Below are 21,801 nucleotides of genomic sequence, written 5' to 3'. Positions count from 1 at the left end.
CAGATCATCAACAATGCTACCCGCTAAAATGAGATACTATCACACAAACCAAGCATACAAATCAAGCATCATCATCAATTCTTTCTTGTAAAATGCCTGCTATTTCCACCGATTGTTGGAGCTCCAGAGCTCTTCCTAGTTAGTGCTACGTAGAAATTTATAGTTACTAGTTGACTATTCTATGATTTATGTAATAACATCGAACATTGTTCGATATTACCACGTATATAATATTAGCAAGGTGGCCGAGAAAGTGTCGCCAAATGATCCCAGGGCTCTTCTAGGGGTTTATCGCCTAAAGTTTAACTGCCATTTAGGGGCTGAGCCCCCATAAGGTCTTCTTCCCTGAGACTTGGAATCATTAGCCACGTCCCCAGCGCTGACATTTCCATCGAGATTTCTTCGCATATCCAAACACTTTTTGCTCCACCCTGAACTTAGTCACAGCAGACAATAAATGGGTTTAGCTTCTTACATCCTCCCTACAACTCAGCGAGCAACATGCGCTTCAAAAGCCAGCTCAGCGACGTGAAAACCTTTGCCAGTGCGGTATCCACCCGACTGCCTTTGCCAACGAAATTCAGACTGACCTGTATCTGCAGAATTTACCGCCTCTTTATCATCTCTAGGCAAAATATGTTGGGTTCGACTGGAAGATGAAGCTGTCCGCTTTACGATCATCCCAGACCAGGGAACCCAGGTCTGGGCTCAGTTGCCAATTGTAGGGAACTTCCAAAAGATGAAGCACACAAGTGAAATACAAGAACAGAAATAAACTCATGTCTTCCCACGCCATGCTATAGGGCATAGTCTTTGAGTCTTACTCCATAAGTGCCGCCGCAGGCGTTATCAATCTCGAAGTCCCCATCAGTGCCCTCCACAGGGCTCTCCGCTCTGCAATAGGTGCAACCTCAGCTCAGCTGCGGTTGACCAAGAAGGGACCTGTCCCGTTGCTTGCACTGTCAATCGTAACTTCGTCATGGACCTCAGGGAAGAACGCCCTAGGTGTGGGGAACAGCAACAACAGCGACAACGGGATGCCGCCACCAGGCAGCACCACACAACTACATGGAAATCAACCTGACGGCCCTCGTGAACGAGAAACCATCATAACTCAAGAAATCCCCGTTCGCGTCCTTCTGCCCGCGACCGTGGAAGGGCTGCACGAACCCCGTTGCCGCAGCCCGGATGTTTTCATCGTTCTCCCCAGCCTAATACAGTTAAAAAGCATCTCAGAACGCTTTACGAAGCTAGCCATGGGCTCCGCTGCCAAAAGCATCACCAACACAGCGACGACGGGGCTATCATCCACGCAAGGGGCGGGGGCAGGGACTACCCACAGCAGTAGCAGCCCCAAGCTCGAGCTGTCAGCAAACATGTACGGCTCTCTGAAACTTGCTATCGCTACAGACACCTTGCGCATCTCCAGCGTGTGGACTGGCCTGCTGAACCCGCCTTTGGACCCGGCGCAGCTGTCTCAGAACGAGCTGGAGCAGCACCCCAGCGAGCGAATGAAGGAGTTGGGTGGGGAGAATGGGGAGTCAGAAGAAGGGTGGGCCAAAGTAAGGATTGATGGGAAGGACTGGGGCCGGGTGTTGAGTGTTGGACGGCTGAGTCCACGGGTTGTCGCGTGTAAGTTTCCGTTTTAATCATATCTACGCATCTGCGCTTTTTCGACCAGCTTCTCTGTATCCACTGTGCTATCCGCAGACACGGACTATCCAATTAGGCTGTCGAATGAATTCACGTTCTGCGGATGTGACAAAATCACCTCTCTTGCATCTCCGCACTAATAACCCGTGTCTATAATAAACCCATTAGGCTTCCTCCACGATACTGCACTGATCTTGTACGTTTACTTACCAGATAGCGGAAGTGGAGAGGACTCTTGTTTAACAGTAAGTTTTATATAACACTCCGTTGCCGTATATGGTTGCTGGAGATTCTCCCCCCCCCTCCCCACGGATTGGGGCAGCGTGAATTGCATCAGTCAATAACAAAACTGCGTCTCAATTTTCACAAATTTCTGACTCCATCTTTCTCCATAGTATTATATCAACTCCTACGCCGCTTGAGTTTGCAACACTATACTTACGCACATCCCCATTGACGCATACGTAAGGTAACACCCAATCTAGGAAAATTTTCCTATGTGCTTTACAGAGTACAATGGCAGTTTCACCTCTTGCTATTTCACAAATCTGCACCTTCGCAGGGTGGCTCATAGCGCTATGATTATAAATTGAAGCTCTGTGACGTAGCTAGATAGGAGGGAGAAAATACGAGCCCAAGTGTGGTTTGGGGTTCGGTGGAAAAAAAAAAAAAATAATAATAAATAAAAAATAAAAAATAAAAAATAACCCACCCTTCGTTCAACCTAGGATCAACCTATGAATACTTCACCATGTCACCCTACGTTTCACGCCAGCGATACATGCGCGCCACTGCGACACACGGACAGCCCGCCATCTTCCTCGATCGAGTCTTCCACATCCCAATTTTGGCCTCTCTTTCCCGCCATACATGTGAGATTTGCTACAACGTTAGCGGTCGATCATTAGTTTACCACCGCAGCTGTGCTGTGAAACCCGTAACTCAACTCGATCGCAATTTTTTTTTTTTCCAAGTCGTTAGAGTTGAATGCCAACGGTGCTCTGGTGATGGATATCGTAATAAAAGGGACAAAGATTAAAATAAATAATGAGGAGTCTTGTCTTATATCTTACTTATATCGTCATATAATTTCGAGACAGAGGGTGTATTTCTTAAACTAACACAATGCAATCAATCAACTGAACATTTCTTTTTACTATCACTTCCCTAAGAACCCAGCAAGCAATTTATTTATTTGTTAATTTTTTTTTTTTTTTTTAAAAAAAAAAAAATATGGGAGAGAGAAAAAACAAGCCAAAAATCCTCATGAAGTTAATTAAAATATTTGATGCAGAAAATTGCCAAGTAATATACAAGATGGAAAACAAAACAAATGAAAAAAAGGGGGCTCTCTCTTGTCTTTTACAAGACGGTTGGAGAGGGAAAAAAAAATGAGGCCAAAATAAGATAGTTCAACAACAACCTTGGACGAAAATGTAACAGTTGATGTGGGAAACAGTGTAGTTTTAAAAGAGGTGCGAAAAGAAGTATATAATAATGTAGTAAGACAAGGATGTCGCTAAATAGGGTGCGACACGTTGAATGCTCGAACGGAAAAAATTAAGTATGTAAAACATGCTGGGGAGGACAGAAAAGCGCCGATATTACAAGATATATATGATTGAAAAAGGGGGCTCATTCACGCAGCAAACTGCAGCGCGGAACGTGGGAAGGTAATGTAAAAATTTATCGGTTAGTCGATATATATAGTCGATATATATATAAACGGTTGGGTAAGGTATAGTCGAGAACGTTTCGAAGTAAAAAGGCCTGGCTGTTTCGATGGTCTTTCATTTCCTCGTCGTCCTAACGCAGCATGGGACTCATTTCGTATAGCTAACCGTGCAAAATGGTTCATTCCCTCGTTCCCAAGGACGAAATGGGGTTACGTATGTTCATTTGGCCATAACATCAACATAGCCTCTGCCCTTCTTCTTTCCGCGGACAGTGTTTCCCTTCCTAGCCTGCGGTGCACCTAGAAGGTCATCAATGGAGCTGGCATTACTTAGTGCAGTTCCTGGTCTCGATGGCAGCCCAGTCGACACAGATCGTTGGATCGGTAACGGGCTCGCTGAGAGTGGCGCTGCCGAAGACGGTATGCTCGGACTGAAGTTCCGAGGCGACGAGTCCCCAGCTGGTGAAGGCGACCGACTTGATGGGTTAGGTGGTGGAGCAAGGGTTGGAGCCGAGCCTGATGTTGGTAAATTATTTGCCAACGGGGGACCGGCGCTGGTTGAACTGGCGGATCGGCTTGGTGGTGCGGGACCTTTGGGAGGTGGCGGTGTGGAGTTGGCGGTTGTAGTCGCGCCGCTTGGGTCTTTTTTGTTAACCCATCTCTTCAGTTCTTTGTCATAGTAGAACGAATTCTCCTCTCCAAGTTTAGCTCGAATTGGACCTCCAGTGCTAGCGTTCGGGTCCTTTTTGCTCAGCCACGAAAACCACCCCTTTTTCTCTGCCACCGGTTTTTTGGCTACAAACCCGAAGAAACGTGGTTAGAACTGGGTTAATAACAAGGTAAAATGGACAAGACCTTACCATCTTCCTCTGCAGCCTTTTTAAATGCCTCGTTTGCTTCGTGATCCTTACGTTCCTTCTCAGCCTTCCTTACTGCTTCGTTACGAGGCCCAAAGTCGTCGTCATCGTCATCCATAAATGACTTTTTAGGTTTCTCTTTGTCTAATTCATCGGTATCAACAGGTCCGGGCTCATACGATGGGGGTTCATAGGTGGTTTTCTGGGTAGTGAGGGATCCGGCCTCCTCCTCCATGCTAGATTTTTGGTTAAAAGTAGGTTGATATCCGCCAAAGTGAATCGGATCTTCCGAGCTTTCATGCTCTGAGCCTTGAGAGGGCCGTATTTCCTCAACTGGAGCCAGCTGAGTAAATGCGTGTTGTTGGGGTGGTGTCGAGCCCATTCCCTGAACTGATGATGGGCTATAAACATGATGGGATGCATTTGGATGGTACGGACTCTCAATACCCTTATTTAGTTCCTGAGAAGCGCGGCCTTGAGAGTAAGAATGGCCAGTAGAAGGTGGTGATCTTTGCGAGTCAACGGATCCACGGCCACGGTGTTGATCTGGAGAATAAGGGGCATACTGGTTTGCGGGAGCGTAACGAGAGGTGGGGTGCATCGTAGGCATATGCTGACCAGACCCAAACGTCGCGTAGGTGTCGTGAACAGAAGGTGAGCGACTGATTGGAGGAGTGCCAACCATCTTTGCAAACGGTCCGACGTCCGCATCTCCCGCTCTACCCGATCCAGTGGAGCCACCGTCACTGTCGTCACCAGCAACGAAACTGTTGAATTTCGCCAAAATGGACCCGGAGACCTTTTCCATGCTGGGTTTCGACATCCAGGAAGAGGAACCACCAGTAGGGGATTGTTTTAATCGGTTAGCAAGCTCGTCAAGTTCAGAGAGAAACCGTTGATTATAGTACGGGGACGGTTTTGTTGTTGATTTTAGAATCGCTCCAATAGCGTCACAGTACTGCTGGGCTTCTGTCTTGTTGCCATGTTCAGCAAGAGAAAGTGCATATTGAAGCTTGAAAGCCTGGAAATGTGGTGCTATTGAAGTTAAAGAACCAGAAAGCACGGACAATGCAAACTCGTAAACCTCTGTAAGAAGGATACAATCCGGATCGTTGGCGAAGGTGAATGGGTGTCGGCGGTGGTCCGTACCAAGAAGCACGATCTGTGACTGCGGGTCGCCCGGGCCGCTAAATAATAAAGGCACGGAAGCGGATTTCGCAAATAATGCACAGATGTGCGAAGCCTCTATCCTTCCGTAAGCCGAAAGAAGCCTAGAAAGTGCAAGAAGGGCAACATTGTCCTCCGGGCTTCTATTGCTTAGAATTAGGCACAACGTCTCTTGCCATTTATCAAGCCCGCTTAGGGCATTCTTCGCGTGGCCAGCGCCCCCTATTTTACTCACCATCTGCAAACCTGCGCGGGCAGATGGTGGCACCAATTCATCGACACTCTCCTCCAAATTGCCAGCAAATATTTCATAAAGCGTAGCCATCGGCTCGGTATTGTTACCAACAGCCTTGATTTCCCTTCTAACAAATTCTTGCATTACCTGTTTCCAGACAGACTTTTCAAGAGTTGAGGATATTAACATGGCATGACCCCATAAACGGCGATCCACAGCTTCCCAGACGGCCCGCTCCCTTTCTCCAGTTAGAAGGGACCTACGGATGGCCTCCATTGCACCCACATTCTTCGGCTCCGGTTGGGCCTCCCCACTAACGCTTTCATACACACTCGAAAGCTGGGGATGGAACCCAAGAGATTCCGATGGTGCCGGGGTTATTTCGGGGAGAGGAGATAAAATAGACCGCACAGAATTTTCAACATCAGGATTACCTGCTAAAACCCCGTCGTGTTCAACCATAACCCGCATGGTTTTCCAGAGAAGGATCTTCTCATTGTGCTGCTGCGGAGACACCGTGGCTAGAGAGGTGCCATCATTTTCGAACTTAGCAATCATAGAGGATAACCATGAGAGGACCTCCTTTTTCTTTGATTTAGCTCTCAGAGGTCCTGGGAATTTGGCACTTGGCTCTCCTGGCGGAAACACATCACTCCAGGGGCGCACTTTTGTTTCTCCGGGGGAAGGTTTTATTTTTGGAACAAGTTGACCAGTCGCATATCTGGGAGTGTGTTGAGGGAACGAGCTGGCAACTATTCCACCAAAACCAAATTTGAATATCGGTGCTCCCTTCCATCGTTGAAGCGGATCAAGCTCTTGTCCATCAGTTGGGTATATGAAATCTAATGCTGTAGAAGGGCGTTCTGTAGCCGCCTGATTGGAATGAGGTTGTAGAGAAGACCCCGGGCCGTGGACGGACGCAGGCCTTTGGAACGGTTCGGGAACGCTTGATAGTATGGGTTGGTACTGGAGCCTGCTCGGCGATTGGGTCTGTGATCGCCTTGGTGGTTTGGGACGTTGCTCGGGAAACTGTTGGTGCTGAACCGATGCCTGCGGAGATTGAGAGTAGAAAGAGGTACTGGTAGCTGGAGGAAGAGTTTGGTCCGGAGGTTGACGAAAAACATTTGTTGGAAAGGGAGCGGGGGGAAACTCGGCTGGATGTGCTGGATGCGGGTATGAACTGGATATATTCTCCTGTTGTGCCAAGGGGCTTGAAGTTCTCGGCTGAAAGGGCACGACATTGGAAGCGGCATAGCTTGTTGGAGGCTGCGACGCATATTTACCTGAAGGAGTCCTGCTGGATGCGGGTGGGGCAGGGGAGTATCTTGGAGATGATGGGGGCTTGGATCCAGGGTGTAATGTAGGGGGCCTTGGAGAATAACGCGCGGATGGTCCAGAGACGGTTGGGCCTGGTGGAACAGGGAGGGAGGAATAAGGGTCTAGCCGTTCAGGCTTCTGCAGCTGAAACTGGTCACTTGTTTCCGGGCCTGAGTTAGGGGTTGGGATTGCATTGGGAGGTATAAAATTGGATGGAGGGGGCGTGGGCTGAGTCCCCGTTTGCAGGGGAGCATATTTGGAAGCAGTTGAGGGACGAGATCTCGAAACGGTTGGCAACTCCGCGAAAAAGTTGCTGCTAGGAGCTCTCTCGGTTTCTCGACGAGATAATGGGGGAGGTGTAGGCTTTAACGGGGTATAGGCGGAACTTGAACTTGAAGGACGAGCTGCTGTCATACTGCTCTTGCGTGGAGGCGGTTGTATCGAGGTATTCGTAGTTGAAAGAGGCTGAAGAACAGTTTGCTGCGAAGCACGATGCTTTGGCCGAGTGATTTCCATTGGCAAATCATATGGGGATTGGTAGCCGGCCTTCGTTTGATTGGAGAAGCTTTCAGGCATATTTGGATTGGAGTCTCCCGAATATTGTTGGGCATGAATGGCAAAAGGACTAACTGTCACATCGGCATTATGCAACCCATAATCGGAGCCGGGAAAGGACGACATGAGGTCTGAGGATGACGGTTGATGTGGAGTATAGGGGTTCACACGTGGTGGTTGCTGGGTCGGCAAATGTGAGGCTTGCACAGGTTCCGAAGCATAATTGGCCAACGAGTCTTCAGAAGCGCCATTCGGTAGACTTCCTTGGATGTTTTGTTGGGCATCCAAATCATCATCAATTAGTAGGTCATCATCATCGAGAACTGCCTTCCACCTCTCTGCTAAGTCCTCCTCGCGGACCTCTTTTTCGTCAGATAGAACTTCATTAACTCGGCTGTCAATAACTTCATCATTTGTCGAAGCAGCCATCGTCTGGACGTGCTCTAAATGCTGAGAATCCGGAACCTGGGAAGTTGATTTGCAGTTAAACGGTGGGATGTCCGGCTCGGAAACAAAAAAGCCCGTTTCGTCAACTGATTCATCCTCCTTGAAGATTGCTTCAATACTATCGACTTGGTTATTGTCAGTCGGATATGATGACTCTATATTATTCATCAACATGTCTTCTTCAAATTTCGACTCTGCTTCCAACGGCGTATAAATGGGCTTCGTTTGAGTATTAAGTTGATTGAAAAATTCGCCGGAAGGGTCTTCATCAACAGTGGTTGCACCCCACGGTGAGAAATCACTTTGCTCATTCGATCCTGGGTATAAATTCCCCTCAGTTGAAGATAGCATGTTGGAAGACTCTTGATTGTGAGCTCCATGTGTAATTTCGGGATATGCATTTTCGTGGGAGTCGAGATTATGAGAGTCATCCACTGGCGGGAAAGAATTTCTCTGATCAGCCATACCCAATCCATTAAACTGGTCTGTCGTAGAGGGTGAAATGTCCCAAGCGGGGGATGCGTCGGCACCGTCCCCCCAAGGAAGGCCTTCAGATGCAGTTGGTTTATTGGAAGCTCCTCGTTCGGCGGATGGAGATTCCGCTTGGAAAGGCTGTATGGGCTTGTGAACCTTCGCAGATATATCATTGTTTGGTATATCGTTGGGGGGCTCCTCCGGTTCGGCCTGAGATGATGAATGTGCTGTTTGCATGTCGTTGTCCCAGGCACCCTGTAATACGCCGTCCGATGGGCCAGGTGAAAGTTCAGCATGTGTCGCCGTTGATGGGGAGTCTCCGGTCGTGGACAATGTTGGCTGCAGCATGGGCTTATGTAAATTCTTCGAGGGCGTCGTCGAGAGCTTCGAGGGTAACGGAGTTGAGTTCGAGTCTGCCAGCGATAGCAACGAATCCTGCTGAGGGCTGTTATCCGGTCTCAACGCAGGATTCCATGATCCTAGTTGAATCATCTTGGATTCAAGGCCACCTCGACGTTCGAAAACAAGATCCTGTGCCATTTAAATGAGACAGTTTCCAAGCACCCTATTGAAAACGGCCTTTTCAGTTCAAAGGTCAGATACGGCCATGTCGCAAAAGGGGGGCGATGCGGGCACCAACTCACACCCGGTCGAGAAAAAGAACGGAAAATAACACGCGTTAACAATGATCAAATATAGCAGCGCTGGAAACGAAACATGGCCACATTTAATAAAATAGAATCGTCCGCGTGGTCACGCAAGGTCGAGGAATATGTATATACGAAACTCGTCGTTGAAGCCGTTGTCGTCCAAACTTCTGAGGAAGCCCGATGCGAGTTCGGAATCGGAGAAACGTCGAGCTGAAGTAGCCAGCTAAGCGTTCTGTGCGGATTATGTCATCAGCAAGATCTTGGAACGGAGACCCGTAAGATTTACGATACAGGTACCAAGTTGTTGCCTGGGAGGGTATGCCACGTGATAAAATTACAGATTCCATCGATCCGTCAGAGCTGTTTTGATGAATGTTGAACTCCCAACAGCAGATATTCCTCTACGGTCGACGACACTCTGCAGACCGACCTCGTATCGGGACACGGCCTCGGTTTTCGATGAGCACTGATTCTCGGTGAAATGCAAATAATATGGTTGGGATGCGTGGCGATCTGACGTTCTGTCGATACATTCCTTTGTGATGCCATTCACAATTGATTTGATTGATGATTGATTGATATATATATATATATATATATATATATATACATATACTCAGCTCTCGAACTTTTGCCCCGAGTATAGGCATGACTGTATTAGGCGAGGCCTTTGACAGATATATTCCTACCTACCTCTCCTCAGTATGGTGCTCATGCATGAATACAAGATGCCGAATGCACAAGACCGGTCCGACGATGCTGAATCCGATGACGATCTCGACCTCGATGAACTTGACCCGGAGGCTTCTGTGCCTCTTCACAACGAGCATAGTCCTAAAATTGGAGGAAGGGTTGGCACCACTCCACTATATGGGCCTGGTATAGCATTGAGAAACTTGCGAACTGGAGCTCGGGATCGCATATGGAATCGTGGTGGAGCCAGATCAAGCCAACAGGATGGCGAAGAAGATATTGATAGCTTGCTTGATGACCACGATGGTGGCAATCAGGAAGTTTCAGGAACTAGTTCGATATATGCTGAAGCTGATATGCCCCTTCTTAATGGACACAGTCAGCCTCGATCAACCCCTGCGGCATATAAACGCATATACTCACGGCTTGGCTCCAAGCTCCGCTTTCTTAGATTTGGCTCCGCGCTGTCACTTGATAATTCGCCTGATAGGCCCGTCGATCCGCCATTACACTCCAGCCCCGATCACCAAACAACACGACAAGTGCTTGTTGGGCAAACTCAACCAACTCGTTATCCCGCCAATGTTGTATCAAACGCTAAATATACCCCGTGGAGCTTCCTCCCCCGCACGCTCTACAATGAATTTTCTTTTTTTTTCAACATTTACTTTCTTCTGGTGGCATTGTCGCAGATAATACCCGTTCTAAGAATCGGCTATATGTCCTCTTATATTGCGCCTCTGGCCTTTGTAGTATCGATTTCACTGGGAAAAGAGGCACTGGATGACATTGCTCGGCGACGAAGAGATGCAGAAGCAAACTCAGAAGAATACACTGTCATATCATATACCCCGTCATCTTCCCGAAAAGCAGTCGTCCGAAATAGGTCTACAGTTTCTGATCAAGACTCTGGTCTGCCTGGAACTAAAATGTTCGAGATCACAAAAAAGTCCCGTGATTTGAAGGTTGGGGATATTTTGAAGCTGCAGAAGGATCAACGTCTTCCTGCTGATGTAGTCATTCTGAAAAGCGCGTTGCCAGAAGTTTCCGCTTCTCAGGATACTAATCCAACTGCAGAGCCAGGCGACAGAAACCATGACGAAAATGCTGGGGAATCAACTGGCGACCCCGATGTACTTCTGCCAACCCATGAATCTGCTAACAATCTTGATGGGTCAAGCGATACTTTTATACGAACAGACCAGCTGGATGGCGAGACGGATTGGAAATTACGTCTTCCTTCTCCTCTAACACAAAATTTACCTATCTCTGAGCTGCATAGGATACAGATCATCGCAGGCGAACCTGAGAAAAGCGTACATAATTTTGTTGGAACTATTTCTCTAGCACCCCATACTCATAGTTCTTACGATCCTCATATCAGCAAAACCGATGCAACAGCTCATTCCGCAACCAATCCGCAGTCGACCGACGGTCGTCCTCAAAGTCTCTCCGAGCGACAGTCGGCTCCTCTTACAATCGACAACACTGCTTGGGCCAGTACAGTTCTTGCGTCAAACACAATAACAATCGCCGCAGTAATTTACACCGGGGCTCAAACTCGATCAGCGATGTCGACATCACCGTCTCGTTCGAAGGTCGGATTGCTCGAATACGAAATCAATAGCCTGACGAAAATTCTGTGTGTTTTAACGTTATCCCTCTCCGCAATTCTTGTTGCTCTGCAAGGTTTTGAGGGTACGAACGATAAGCCATGGTATATTGCCATCATGATATATCTTATCCTCTTTTCCACCATTATTCCTATGAGTTTACGCGTTAACCTGGACATGGCGAAGTCTGTGTATGGGAGGTTTATTGAGCGAGATGCTGGTATTCCAGGCACTGTTGTCAGAACCAGCACCATTCCAGAGGACCTGGGAAGGATAGAGTATTTGCTCTCTGATAAAACTGGGACCCTGACCCAGAACGGTAAGCAATATGATGTGAGTGTTGCAATAGTAATCCCGAGCTAACAGCGCTTTTAGAAATGGAACTCAAGAAAATCCATGTCGGAACGGTTTCTTACGCGAATGAGGCGATGGATGAAGTGGCGTCTTATCTTCTGCAAGGCTTCTCTACAGCCCCCTCTGACCAATCATCGCTCGTAACCCCGACAACTATAAATGGTGTTCACACTGGTTTGGCTTCAACGACACGGACTCGACGAGAGATTGGATCTCGCGTCCGAGATATAATCCTAGCTCTCGCGCTCTGTCATAATGTTACTCCAACAACGGACGAGCAAGACGGAGAGAGAGTGACAACCTACCAGGCTTCGTCCCCTGATGAGATTGCGATTGTGAAATATACACAGGAGGTGGGACTCCAGTTAGTACACAGAGATAGGCAAAGGATTGTTCTCAAGTCAGTAAACACTGGCAACGTTGTTGTGCGTGTTCGGATTCTGGATATATTCCCTTTTACTTCTGATAGCAAGCGCATGGGCATTATCGTTCTATTCGAACAAGGTTCCGATTTGGACAAATCAACAGCGCAGGATGAGGAGATTTGGTTTTATCAAAAAGGTGCTGACACCGTCATGTCTTCTATTGTTGCCGCTAATGACTGGCTCGATGAGGAGACCGCAAACATGGGAAGAGAAGGACTTCGTACTCTGGTCATTGGCAGGAAAAAACTCTCTCAAGCGCAGTACAGAGACTTTTCAACCAGCTACAAACAGGCTTCGCTGTCCCTACAGAACAGAGACACCGAAATGGCACGAGTTGCCCAACAATATCTGGAGCAGAATCTCGAACTTCTGGGCGTCACCGGCGTTGAGGACAAGCTCCAGAAGGACGTCAAACCGTCTCTCGAACTCCTTCGTAACGCAGGTGTGAAAATATGGATGCTTACAGGTGATAAAGTTGAAACGGCACGTTGCGTGGCCGTGTCCGCGAAACTTGTTGCAAGAGGCCAATATATCCACACTGTCACCAAGCTAAAAGGCAAAGGGTCTGCCCAGGAAACGCTCGACTTCCTCCGGAACAAAACGGATTCGTGCCTTCTGATCGACGGTGAATCGCTTGCCCTTTTACTTTCCCAATTCCGTACTCCCTTCATATCAATCGCCGTACTTCTCCCTGCCGTGATTGCCTGCCGCTGCTCCCCAACACAGAAAGCCGAGATCGCCTGTTTAATCAGGGAACATACCAAAAAACGCATCTGCTGCATCGGCGATGGCGGGAATGATGTCTCCATGATCCAGGCCGCAGATGTCGGTATTGGAATTATCGGCAAGGAAGGTCGACAGGCCTCACTGGCTGCCGACTTCAGCATAACACAATTCCATCACCTCACAAAGCTTCTTGTCTGGCACGGGCGAAATTCATACAAACGCTCTGCCAAACTCGCTCAGTTTATCATGCACCGCGGTTTAATCATCAGCGCTTGCCAGACCATGTACAGCATTGCGGGCCACTTCGACCCCAAGGGGCTGTTTATCAACTGGCTGTTGGTCGGTTATGCTACAGTCTACACAAACGCGCCAGTCTTCTCTCTTGTTCTGGACCGCGACGTCGACGAGGAGCTAGCAAATCTGTACCCTGAACTGTACAAGGAATTGAAAACGGGGCACAGCCTCAGTTACCGCTCGTTCTTCACCTGGGTCCTCGTCAGTGTCTACCAGGGCTCAATAATCCAAGGTCTTGCACAGATTCTCGTCGGGGAGGTCACCGGGCCGAAATTGATCAGTGTCTCGTTCACAGCGCTGGTGTTGAATGAGCTGGTCATGGTAGCTGTGTCGATAACGACGTGGCATCCCGTGATGATCCTGTGTATTGCCGGCACTGCCGTCGTCTATGCGGCCAGCGTGCCGTTCCTCGGTGATTACTTCGACTTGAAATATGTGGTTACCTTGGCATGGGTGTGGCGGGTTGTTGTTGTTGCTGCTGTTGCGCTCGTGCCTGTCTGGGCTGTAAAGCTGATAACCAGGACATGGAGCCCGCCGAGTTATCGGAAGGTCAGGGGCTGATTTCATGTTAATGACTTTAGTGTTGTCATGAGCGTCTGTCTTTTATGATTTCTTTTTTGTTGGCTTTTTTTTTTATGTGATCATTTTTATCCCAGTGTCCTTTATGTAACGATATTCGTTCTTGTAAATCTCGTTTTTGTTTTTTGGATTAGGTGCATGGAATGGCATAGAATCATCGATTTTTTTCCGTTATTTATTTGACCCATACCATGCATGTTTCTGGGCTGTGCTTCAAGTAAAATTCCCACCCGTTTATGTTGAATATCACTCTTTTAATTGCATGAATAGACTTTCGTATTAGCTGATCGTCTCGATAACATGGAACAAGTTATATTCACGCTCCTTTCCAGGATATTTATGTACAGAAAAAATGATGCAGAGGGGGGGGAACTACCATCAAAAACATGCTGAGCAACACTACAAGAAAAGCAGGAAGAAACGGTGACTGCAAATACATGCCCTGCGGGGAAAAAATATGTTACTAAATGCTCAACAAATAACAATGAAGCAAAAATTCCCGTAAAACGCCCGGCCTGGAGGGATAATACGCAATTGGAAAGATGAATAAGTTCACAATCACCAAGAAAAGTATAGAAAATCCGGCATATTCATTTGGCAGATATCCTCATCGAGGTCCACGCGGCTGTCCAGCCCGTTCCCACGGACGACTTGACCCGTAAGTTTGTCCACCGCCACCGCTCTGTTCATTTCTACTGTATCCGGGACTCGGGGTGCGGGAGGGGGACGAATTTGCGCTACCCCCATGCAGCCTTGCCCGCAGCCTCTCCTGGGCTGACACAGCCGATGTAGACTTTTCGAGTTCCGAACCCAGTCTATTTTGCTGCTGCTGCGCAGCCTGGGAGGTTTGATAAGAGCCCGCGAGCTGGCTAGGGAGCGGACGAGCACTTGTAGTTGTGGGAGGTGGCGGGGTGCGGGAATTCTGGCCATCAAAATATAAGCCCGTGGTGCGTGGGGTGGGTGCTGAAGTGGCTGGTCGGGGGGGTCCATTCGGAGGCGAAGGCATGAGATGTGATGAGGACGTCGGCTGGGGTTGGTGTGACGCGTTGCGACCCAGGCGTAGGCTGGAGGTTTGCTGTTGCTGCGGTGGGTGCCTGGCAGGCGACGGGTCCCCCCATAGATCACCTAAGCCGCCTCCTGCAGCGCCGCCCGGTGGCGGAGCTCCGCCGTATCCCTGGATGGAGGCTTGGGTTGCGACGGCAACTGTTGGGGGTGGAGGAGCGGGGGACTTGGGGTCTGGAGGCAGCCAGGCAGGAAACCTGCGGCCTTTTTCAGTGTAGTATGCTCGAAGGACATTGGATATGTGAGAGCAGTCTTCGGAGTCTGGGTCGTCGGTCTCATCGCCAGATGATATGGCACGGCGGAGAGAGTTGAAACGCGTGCTGAAGTTGGAGATTGCGGAGGAGGATTTGAGAGAGGAGAAGTAGGATGCCATGGCTCTCTATGGCCCTAATGTGTGTTTCAGAGGTTCCTTGTGCTTGCGTTTGGGCTGGTTTTGATCCGTTCCTATGAATATACGTTGATTTGGCGAGTAAAATATGAATGTCGGGAGGTGGAAGTTCCGTTGATGTTTCGAACGGCGAAACAGAGGGGCAAATAGAGTCCAACCGGCCAACGCAGGGTCAGCGCCGACAGTAGTAAATTGCTCCGAAGCGCGTCGCCATCCACTGTGCCTCGTGGTCCTTATTCGAATGATGTAGCGAGATTTGAGCAGCAATATACCTAGATGTTGTCACAACGTGTGTTTTATTCGAGGTCTGAGTTGCCGTTGCGGAGTTTGCGAGGCGTAACACGTGACGACGATGGGGTCTTTGTCAGTGCTCCAGGAAGAAACCAGTACTGTGATGAAGGGTAATCAATTAATGGGCTCCATTGTGTGGCAGCCAGAAGGTATCTATACAAATACACAGAGATCCTTTGAAGAAAGAATTATCTTGGTGGGGTGGATTTCTAACATATCACGGCCATTCTATAAAACCCCTGGCCGCTGAACTCTTAGAGATCCCTAAACGCCATCCACGGATGCAACGAAAAGTCCCAAGTGAGATTAAATCAAACCAAATGTTTTTTCGTCATCGCAATTGTATTCAAGTATATATCCCCTCCTTCGATGGTCCCTCAGTCTCATACTCAATCTCAATCCGGCCACCCTTCTTCCTTGGTTTGGGAGGGAGTGGAGCACGTTTCCGCTTGCTGCCAGGTACAGGTTTCTTGGGGGCTTCGTCCACTTCGCTGCTCTCCTCACTATTGTCGTTGCTTTCATCGTCATCATGGTCATCATCATCCTCGTCGTCGTCGTCGTCCTCCTCCTCCTCTACACTGTCGCCACCTAACCAGTCCTCCATATCCTCCAAATCGTCATCCTCCTCGTCAATGTCACTTACATACTCAACCTCGCCAACACCTTCCTCTTCCTCCTCCTCTTCCTCAATGCCTTCGTCGAGATCCTCATCCCGCTCACCCTCTCCCTGCCTCTCCAAGCCGCGCAGAACCTTCTTCCAAATGCCCTCCTCCACATTCAGCGGTCGATCACCATAGGCGCCACTCCTTAATCTCTCAATCAGCTCTCTCTCAATGGCCCTTTCCACCTTCGCAGCAGCCTCTGCCTTGCGTTCACGAGTCTCCTCTCTTCTCCTGACCTTAGGCGCTAGCTTCGCAACCAATTTCTCTCCCAGCCTTTCCTCTTCCTTAATAAGCTTCCTCGTCCGTATTGACACCTGCGTGAGCCTAGTAAGTCGCTGCTTGCACTTGTGGATTAAAAACTTGGGCCAGTAGATCAGGCGCTCATCGAGTTGCTCGAGGGCTTTTGCGTAGTTGGATGATAATCGTATCCGCTCCCACCATTTGCTGGGCATGTGAGATCTCTCAATTGTCTTCATGTACAGGTACATCGCGCCTGTTGCTGGGTCGGAGCGAACCGTGGCATATCGGGAGTTTGCGAGCGGACATGACTGTCTATTGCACAGGCCGGTCACGTTATATTCGTTGCGGCAGAAGTTTTGGCCTTTGGTTGTCCTGCATAATGTTGGCGATTATTAGATCGGATTTTTACGCACCGCACCCGCGGTCAGCTATCTCATGGACTTAGAACATACTTGAGTTTGTAGGAGCAAAATTGCTGGTTTATAACCTGCCACACGATTTCGTCGGAAGACATATTCGTAAATGTGGTTTCATGAGCGCTCCTCTAAACGGTTATGGAGTGTGGCAGAGTGATCTGATGTTCGCCGTTTTACTTCTGTATTTCTGGATTTTGGAAAAAAAAAAAAAAAAAGATCGTGTTGGAGAATCACGTGGTTTTCCTGTCAACCCCTTTTCTTTTTATTTTCTTTCTTACATCGCAACAATTCACAAACACAACAATGTGGACGTTGTTGTTGGGTATGACGAAAGTAATAAAGAAAAGTGTTTTAAATACTCTTTCTATTTGCTTCACATCGTCTACTTTTCTTAGCCCATTTCTTCATTTGTTTTCTCAAGTTCTATGTCTGAGCATTGCTCCACTTGATAATAACTACTAGTATTATCAGGATCTCTCTTCGCTGACAGGAGATATCTATTTAGAACTCTGATTCCTACATACTAGTACTTTCGTTGACCTGTTCTTCATATGTTTTATGTTTCTGTTGTTAATTCACTCGTTCCAGGTGAATGATTCTCTACCATCCGGCAATCACTGTTCCCGAGGATATTCTCAAGAGAGGAGCAGTCTCAGCTATTTCTTAATATCTCTAGCATTTTGTTATAAAGTACGATTGGTACTGCTGCTCCCCGTGGCATCAAATTTCAAGCTTGTGTTTGTTTTTTTCATGAGATCCTTGATATGCTGGCAATTGTCACCAGGGTTTTCTCAACATTCGTTCAAACCCTCTCAGACCCTTGCGATTCTAATCCTTCTCACACAGCCACAACTTTTAATATGGTCAAACAAGAATCACCCTCCCTATCTAGCCTTAGAAGGGGGGTTGGAGCTTCTAGTATCGTTTCCGATGGTACTTCCTCGAGCCGAAACAGTTGCGGAATATGCTATACAGAGGTCAATTTGAAAACCAGCGCTGCCTTGCAAGAACACCTCGAAAAGGCTCATTTTTACTGTGGATCCTGTCGTTGGTTCGCGGAATCAGCGGAACTCCTTGTTCAGCATAACGAGTCGATTCATCGTATGTGTGTAGACTGTGCAAAAGTGGTTTCAAATGGGCGAGGAATATGTGAAGTAAGTCTATTCCAATTTGACCCTGTATCTATTGAAATATCTTCCAGAGGTGTCATTATTTCATTTACTGATACCCCACTTTCAGCATCTCACCAAATACAACCTGCGTACAATCAAATGTTACTGCTGCGACGCTACCTTTATCTCCGTTTCGTCCATGTTCTACCATCTCGAAAATGAATCCTGTCCCTCTGGCATTAATCGACAGGATATTGAGAAATTAACGACATATTACCTTAACTACCTTCAGTATCAGGGCGTCTTCTTGTACTACTGTGGTCGCTGTAGACGTCCCTTTCGTTCCATGTTTGACCTTCTACGACATGTCGAGGACGTACCCTGCATGAGACTGGGTTTGTATGGTCGTGGCAGTCTCATTGACTATATCGCAACCAATATTGGGAGCCTTACTAAAAGTCCCATTGAAAGGAACGATACCGCTGCTGTACGAACAACTCTTCCGGATTCAAAGGAGAATGAAGAATTTATTATCAAATCAGACTCCGATAGCATCCGAGGGAATAAAGCCAAAGAAACCGGAAATAATGAAGGCGGGCTCATACCCCGAATCATCATAACTCGAGTCGACGGATCTACTATTAAATGGTAGAAATAATTTGCTATTCAGCTTGTCGTTCTCTCCTCTTTTGCGACAGTTAGCACTAACTCTCCAGGCGTTTCCGTTCTTTTCTCGGTTTATTATTTCTTCTCTCGAACAGCGATAATATAGCAATTACCAATCCTCAACCTACACGAGTCATGTCTTACTATAAGACTTCTCCCTGCTTAATTTGCCTGTTATTTTCAAGGTTTCACAAAGTCTTGATCGGGATTAGGCTTAATTGGACACAATCTTGTTAATCCCCACGCGAAACCATTTTTACTCATCCCCTTGCTGTTTCTATAGGGCAATTAATATAGAATCATTCCTGCCCTTTGGTTAGTTGCGCGCTCTTTCTCAATATCTGTGTCTTCTCTCGATATCTCAATTTAGTATGATGATGACCCTCATACCCCTCTATTAAGTCAATCCAATGCGCATCACACTTATTCTACTCATTTCATATCTATTTTCTCTGTCCTCATTATGTCTCTTATCTCCTCTCATTACCAGGCTGCATCTGATACACTTGCCCTTTATTTCACTCATGAATGACTGCTTCGTCTACCTGTTCGATGTGTCCATTCAAAACTTTAATCACTAAATCCAATACTAAAATTTTGGCTATACGAACATACTTGGTCCCTTGCATGAGCAAACAGGTTGCTGCTTCCAGAGCCGCTCCCCAATCTAGGAGCGAACACATATCCAGGAATATTCTTGATGAAATAACGCGGACACTATAAACCTAAGAAGGCAATGGATGAAATGATCTTGAAATCTTCACCACCAGCATCACCTAGCATAAATCTACTCCAAAAGGCTCTCCCAAGACATCCGATCTATTTATTTCAGACTCTCTATAACCTTCCCGATCGAAATAGCCTTTTCTTCTCCAAATCTCCCCGTCACGACTTGCAGCGAAACCGGCATCCATTTAACTAGGTTCACATTATCTGCATTCATCTGATCAGCAACCACAATACAAACACTTTTTTCATCTGCAATAGTGTCCCAAAGCCCACGGAATGACAATACATGTATGGACCACTCACATTGCTGATGATTAAAGGCATCCGATTCATTTCGAGCCTTGTGCTCAACCCACTCACTGCCCGGTGCGTCAACGACAGGATCAACCTTGGTAATTGGGACTGTCAGGGCTGCGTAGTCGAGCAAGTTCCAGAGAGCACTGTAGCCGAGCAGCTGCTTGCTCTCAACCCAAGTACGTGGCTTGAAATTAACCCAGGCCATAACTGGCATTACCAGTGCGTCGATGCCGATTTTGTTCCAGTGAGCAAGGTACATTTCCCTATACGCAATTTTCTGCATCTCAAGCTATGTTTGGTTGGGTTAACTTCGTCCAAGAAGCAAAGCGGAATTGGCACAGAAGAGAGCAAAAGCCATCGTGTTTCTGGCGACTAACCGGGAAAAGAAAAGAAAAGAAAAGAAAACACACGAAAAAAAGAAACAAAAAGAATCTGGTTAAACATACCTGCTGCCGTTGGCGGATGTCTAGTTTATCCCGCTCCTCACCGACAAGCATACCTTGAATCAGGGGCTCGTCAACCAACTTACACATGTTGTGACAATCCTCTCCACCATCGGCCAATACTGCTTTCAACCATAAATTGATTCCCTCGTCATGTGAACTGGCGTCCCACTCAATTACTGCCAATTGTTAACGGCCATTTCACATCACTGTATAAGGGTTCTGCTGGGCTTTACCTTCATGCCCTGCTGCCTTGAGTCTAGCCGCGGTTTCTCGCAGAGCTCGAGATATTGGAGGCTGTGGTTTCACAACCCCATCATCAAAAATGAAGGCTATCCTTAACGGTCCGGTGGGCGGTTTAGCAAGCTCTTCCCTCCATGGAATTGGTAAGGCCCTCGGATCGGTTTTCCACGGACATGAAGAAGAGACAGCTTTCATAAACATTTCAATGTTCCCCAGCGTATGGCTGATTGGGCCAGCAACTGGCTGGACGATGTAATTTTGGGTCATCCTGAATTGGGGATTGGCTTAACAAAAAACCTTGGAAGCTTATCAATGGCGAAGATGTTGTATACATACGATGATTTTTCCCATGGGATGCGTCCGACTGACGGTAAAAGCCCGTACAAGCCCTGCAACGCAGCAGGAATCCGGATTGAGCCCCCTATATCTGTCCCGACACCAATGATACTACCCTGAGCCCCAACCAAAGCGCCTTCGCCACCCGAGCTGCCCCCTGAGATAAGATGTTTATTGAAAGCGTTGATGGATTGGCCGAATACATGGTTATACGAATCCGACATCTGTGGCAGCGGATATCAGGACCACATTGAAGCTAATTTGTCCGAACAGGAGCAAACGTACCATGAGTGATTGTGGTATGTTCGTTTTGACGTACAACACTGCACCTAAAGAAAGCAGCAGTCGAACGACGCTCCCGGATCTCTCAGCTGGTTTTCCAATCAAACCAGCCCATCCTGAGTTGTCGTTTGTCAGCACTTAATACAATATAACTGCCGTTGCAACAACCCGCAGCATAAAATGATGTATTGAGTCCAAAAAATGAGAGAGGAAAAAAAGAAAAAAACTCATACCAACAGTTGTATCAATGCCCTCGATTTCAAATCCATCCTTGATCGAGATCGGTAAACCATGCAGTGGTCCAACCACACTCCCCGTCCTGGCCAAATGATCATCAAGCTCTTTCGCTTGCTTCAAAGCACGTTCAAAGAACATCTCCGTGCAGCAGTTGATTAATTGGTGTGCAATTGCAGCCCGTTTGCAGAACGCGGTCGTCACCTCCAAACAAAATAGCTCTCCAGAAGCCATTTTGCGAAGTAGTGCGGGTGCATCGGTGATTTTTGTGATTTGTCTCTCCTTGTTAGAAAGAATATCACAAGATTCAATAACATCCATGGAATTGACGAAATCTTCGGGAATAAATGGCAATCGCCATGCGGGAGGGATGGATTCGGCTTGACTCCGGCGCTTCTCTCGAACGATTTCTTTCCAGTGCACCATAGTTTCTCAGGAGCCTTAACTCGGGGAATATTTGTCACTTCTATACCTTCAGCAGAATTACACTTTAATTTTCAAAGCGCTGTCTGCCATAAAAAACTGGTTGCCGGCAATGTATGGGATCAACTAGCTACTTTAGGCAGCAAAGTAGAGCCAGTGCATCCAGAAAGCACAAACGACCAGGTCGAGTCTATGGGCCACTAGTACTCTAGAGCAGTTGCAATGTTGACGACCAATTCGCAGGATGTCGTGTGAGAGGATAT

At 47.6% G+C, this 21,801-nt stretch overlaps 7 protein-coding genes across 7 annotated transcripts; 3 read left to right on the top strand and 4 right to left on the bottom strand.

Moving 5' to 3' along the window:
- Positions 1–489: 489 nt before the first annotated feature.
- Positions 490–2,075, top strand: HCBG_02832 (uncharacterized protein; the record flags this gene model as incomplete). The annotated part of the gene is made up of 5 exons (XM_045429881.1): positions 490–544; positions 603–721; positions 804–1,632; positions 1,822–1,898; positions 2,049–2,075. The coding sequence occupies 5 exons, from the start codon at positions 502–504 to the stop codon at positions 2,073–2,075; spliced, it is 1,095 nt and encodes a 364-aa protein (XP_045289776.1).
- Positions 2,076–3,493: 1,418 nt separating this feature from the next.
- Positions 3,494–8,920, bottom strand: HCBG_02831 (COPII coated assembly protein SEC16; the record flags this gene model as incomplete). The annotated part of the gene is made up of 2 exons (XM_045429880.1): positions 3,494–4,123; positions 4,189–8,920. 2 exons carry the CDS (start codon positions 8,918–8,920, stop codon positions 3,549–3,551), a joined length of 5,307 nt encoding a protein of 1,768 aa, XP_045289775.1.
- An 838-nt stretch (positions 8,921–9,758) lies between these two features.
- On the top strand, positions 9,759–13,696 carry HCBG_02830 (neomycin-resistance protein; the record flags this gene model as incomplete). Its single annotated transcript, XM_045429879.1, has 2 exons — positions 9,759–11,655; positions 11,712–13,696. 2 exons carry the CDS (start codon positions 9,759–9,761, stop codon positions 13,694–13,696), a joined length of 3,882 nt encoding a protein of 1,293 aa, XP_045289774.1.
- On the bottom strand, positions 11,711–15,149 carry HCBG_02829 (uncharacterized protein; the record flags this gene model as incomplete). The annotated part of the gene is made up of 3 exons (XM_045429878.1): positions 11,711–13,965; positions 14,091–14,156; positions 14,277–15,149. One exon carries the CDS (start codon positions 15,147–15,149, stop codon positions 14,322–14,324), a length of 828 nt encoding a protein of 275 aa, XP_045289773.1.
- Positions 15,150–15,801: 652 nt separating this feature from the next.
- Positions 15,802–16,871, bottom strand: HCBG_02828 (MAK16 protein; the record flags this gene model as incomplete). Its single annotated transcript, XM_045429877.1, has 2 exons — positions 15,802–16,729; positions 16,810–16,871. 2 exons carry the CDS (start codon positions 16,869–16,871, stop codon positions 15,802–15,804), a joined length of 990 nt encoding a protein of 329 aa, XP_045289772.1.
- A 762-nt stretch (positions 16,872–17,633) lies between these two features.
- HCBG_02827 (uncharacterized protein) lies at positions 17,634–18,537 on the top strand (the record flags this gene model as incomplete). The annotated part of the gene is made up of 2 exons (XM_045429876.1): positions 17,634–17,927; positions 18,013–18,537. 2 exons carry the CDS (start codon positions 17,634–17,636, stop codon positions 18,535–18,537), a joined length of 819 nt encoding a protein of 272 aa, XP_045289771.1.
- A 586-nt stretch (positions 18,538–19,123) lies between these two features.
- On the bottom strand, positions 19,124–21,541 carry HCBG_02826 (amidase; the record flags this gene model as incomplete). The annotated part of the gene is made up of 7 exons (XM_045429875.1): positions 19,124–19,484; positions 19,584–19,866; positions 20,024–20,199; positions 20,257–20,531; positions 20,600–20,823; positions 20,885–20,997; positions 21,115–21,541. The coding sequence occupies 7 exons, from the start codon at positions 21,539–21,541 to the stop codon at positions 19,375–19,377; spliced, it is 1,608 nt and encodes a 535-aa protein (XP_045289770.1).
- Between the last annotated feature and the right edge of the window lie 260 nt (positions 21,542–21,801).

Source organism: Histoplasma capsulatum (genome assembly GCF_000150115.1).
Source record: "Histoplasma capsulatum G186AR genomic scaffold supercont2.3, whole genome shotgun sequence".
Classification (NCBI taxonomy): Eukaryota; Fungi; Ascomycota; class Eurotiomycetes; order Onygenales; family Ajellomycetaceae; genus Histoplasma; species Histoplasma capsulatum.
Note: the sequence above shows the minus strand (reverse complement) of the source record. Positions and strands in the feature narration are given on the sequence as shown.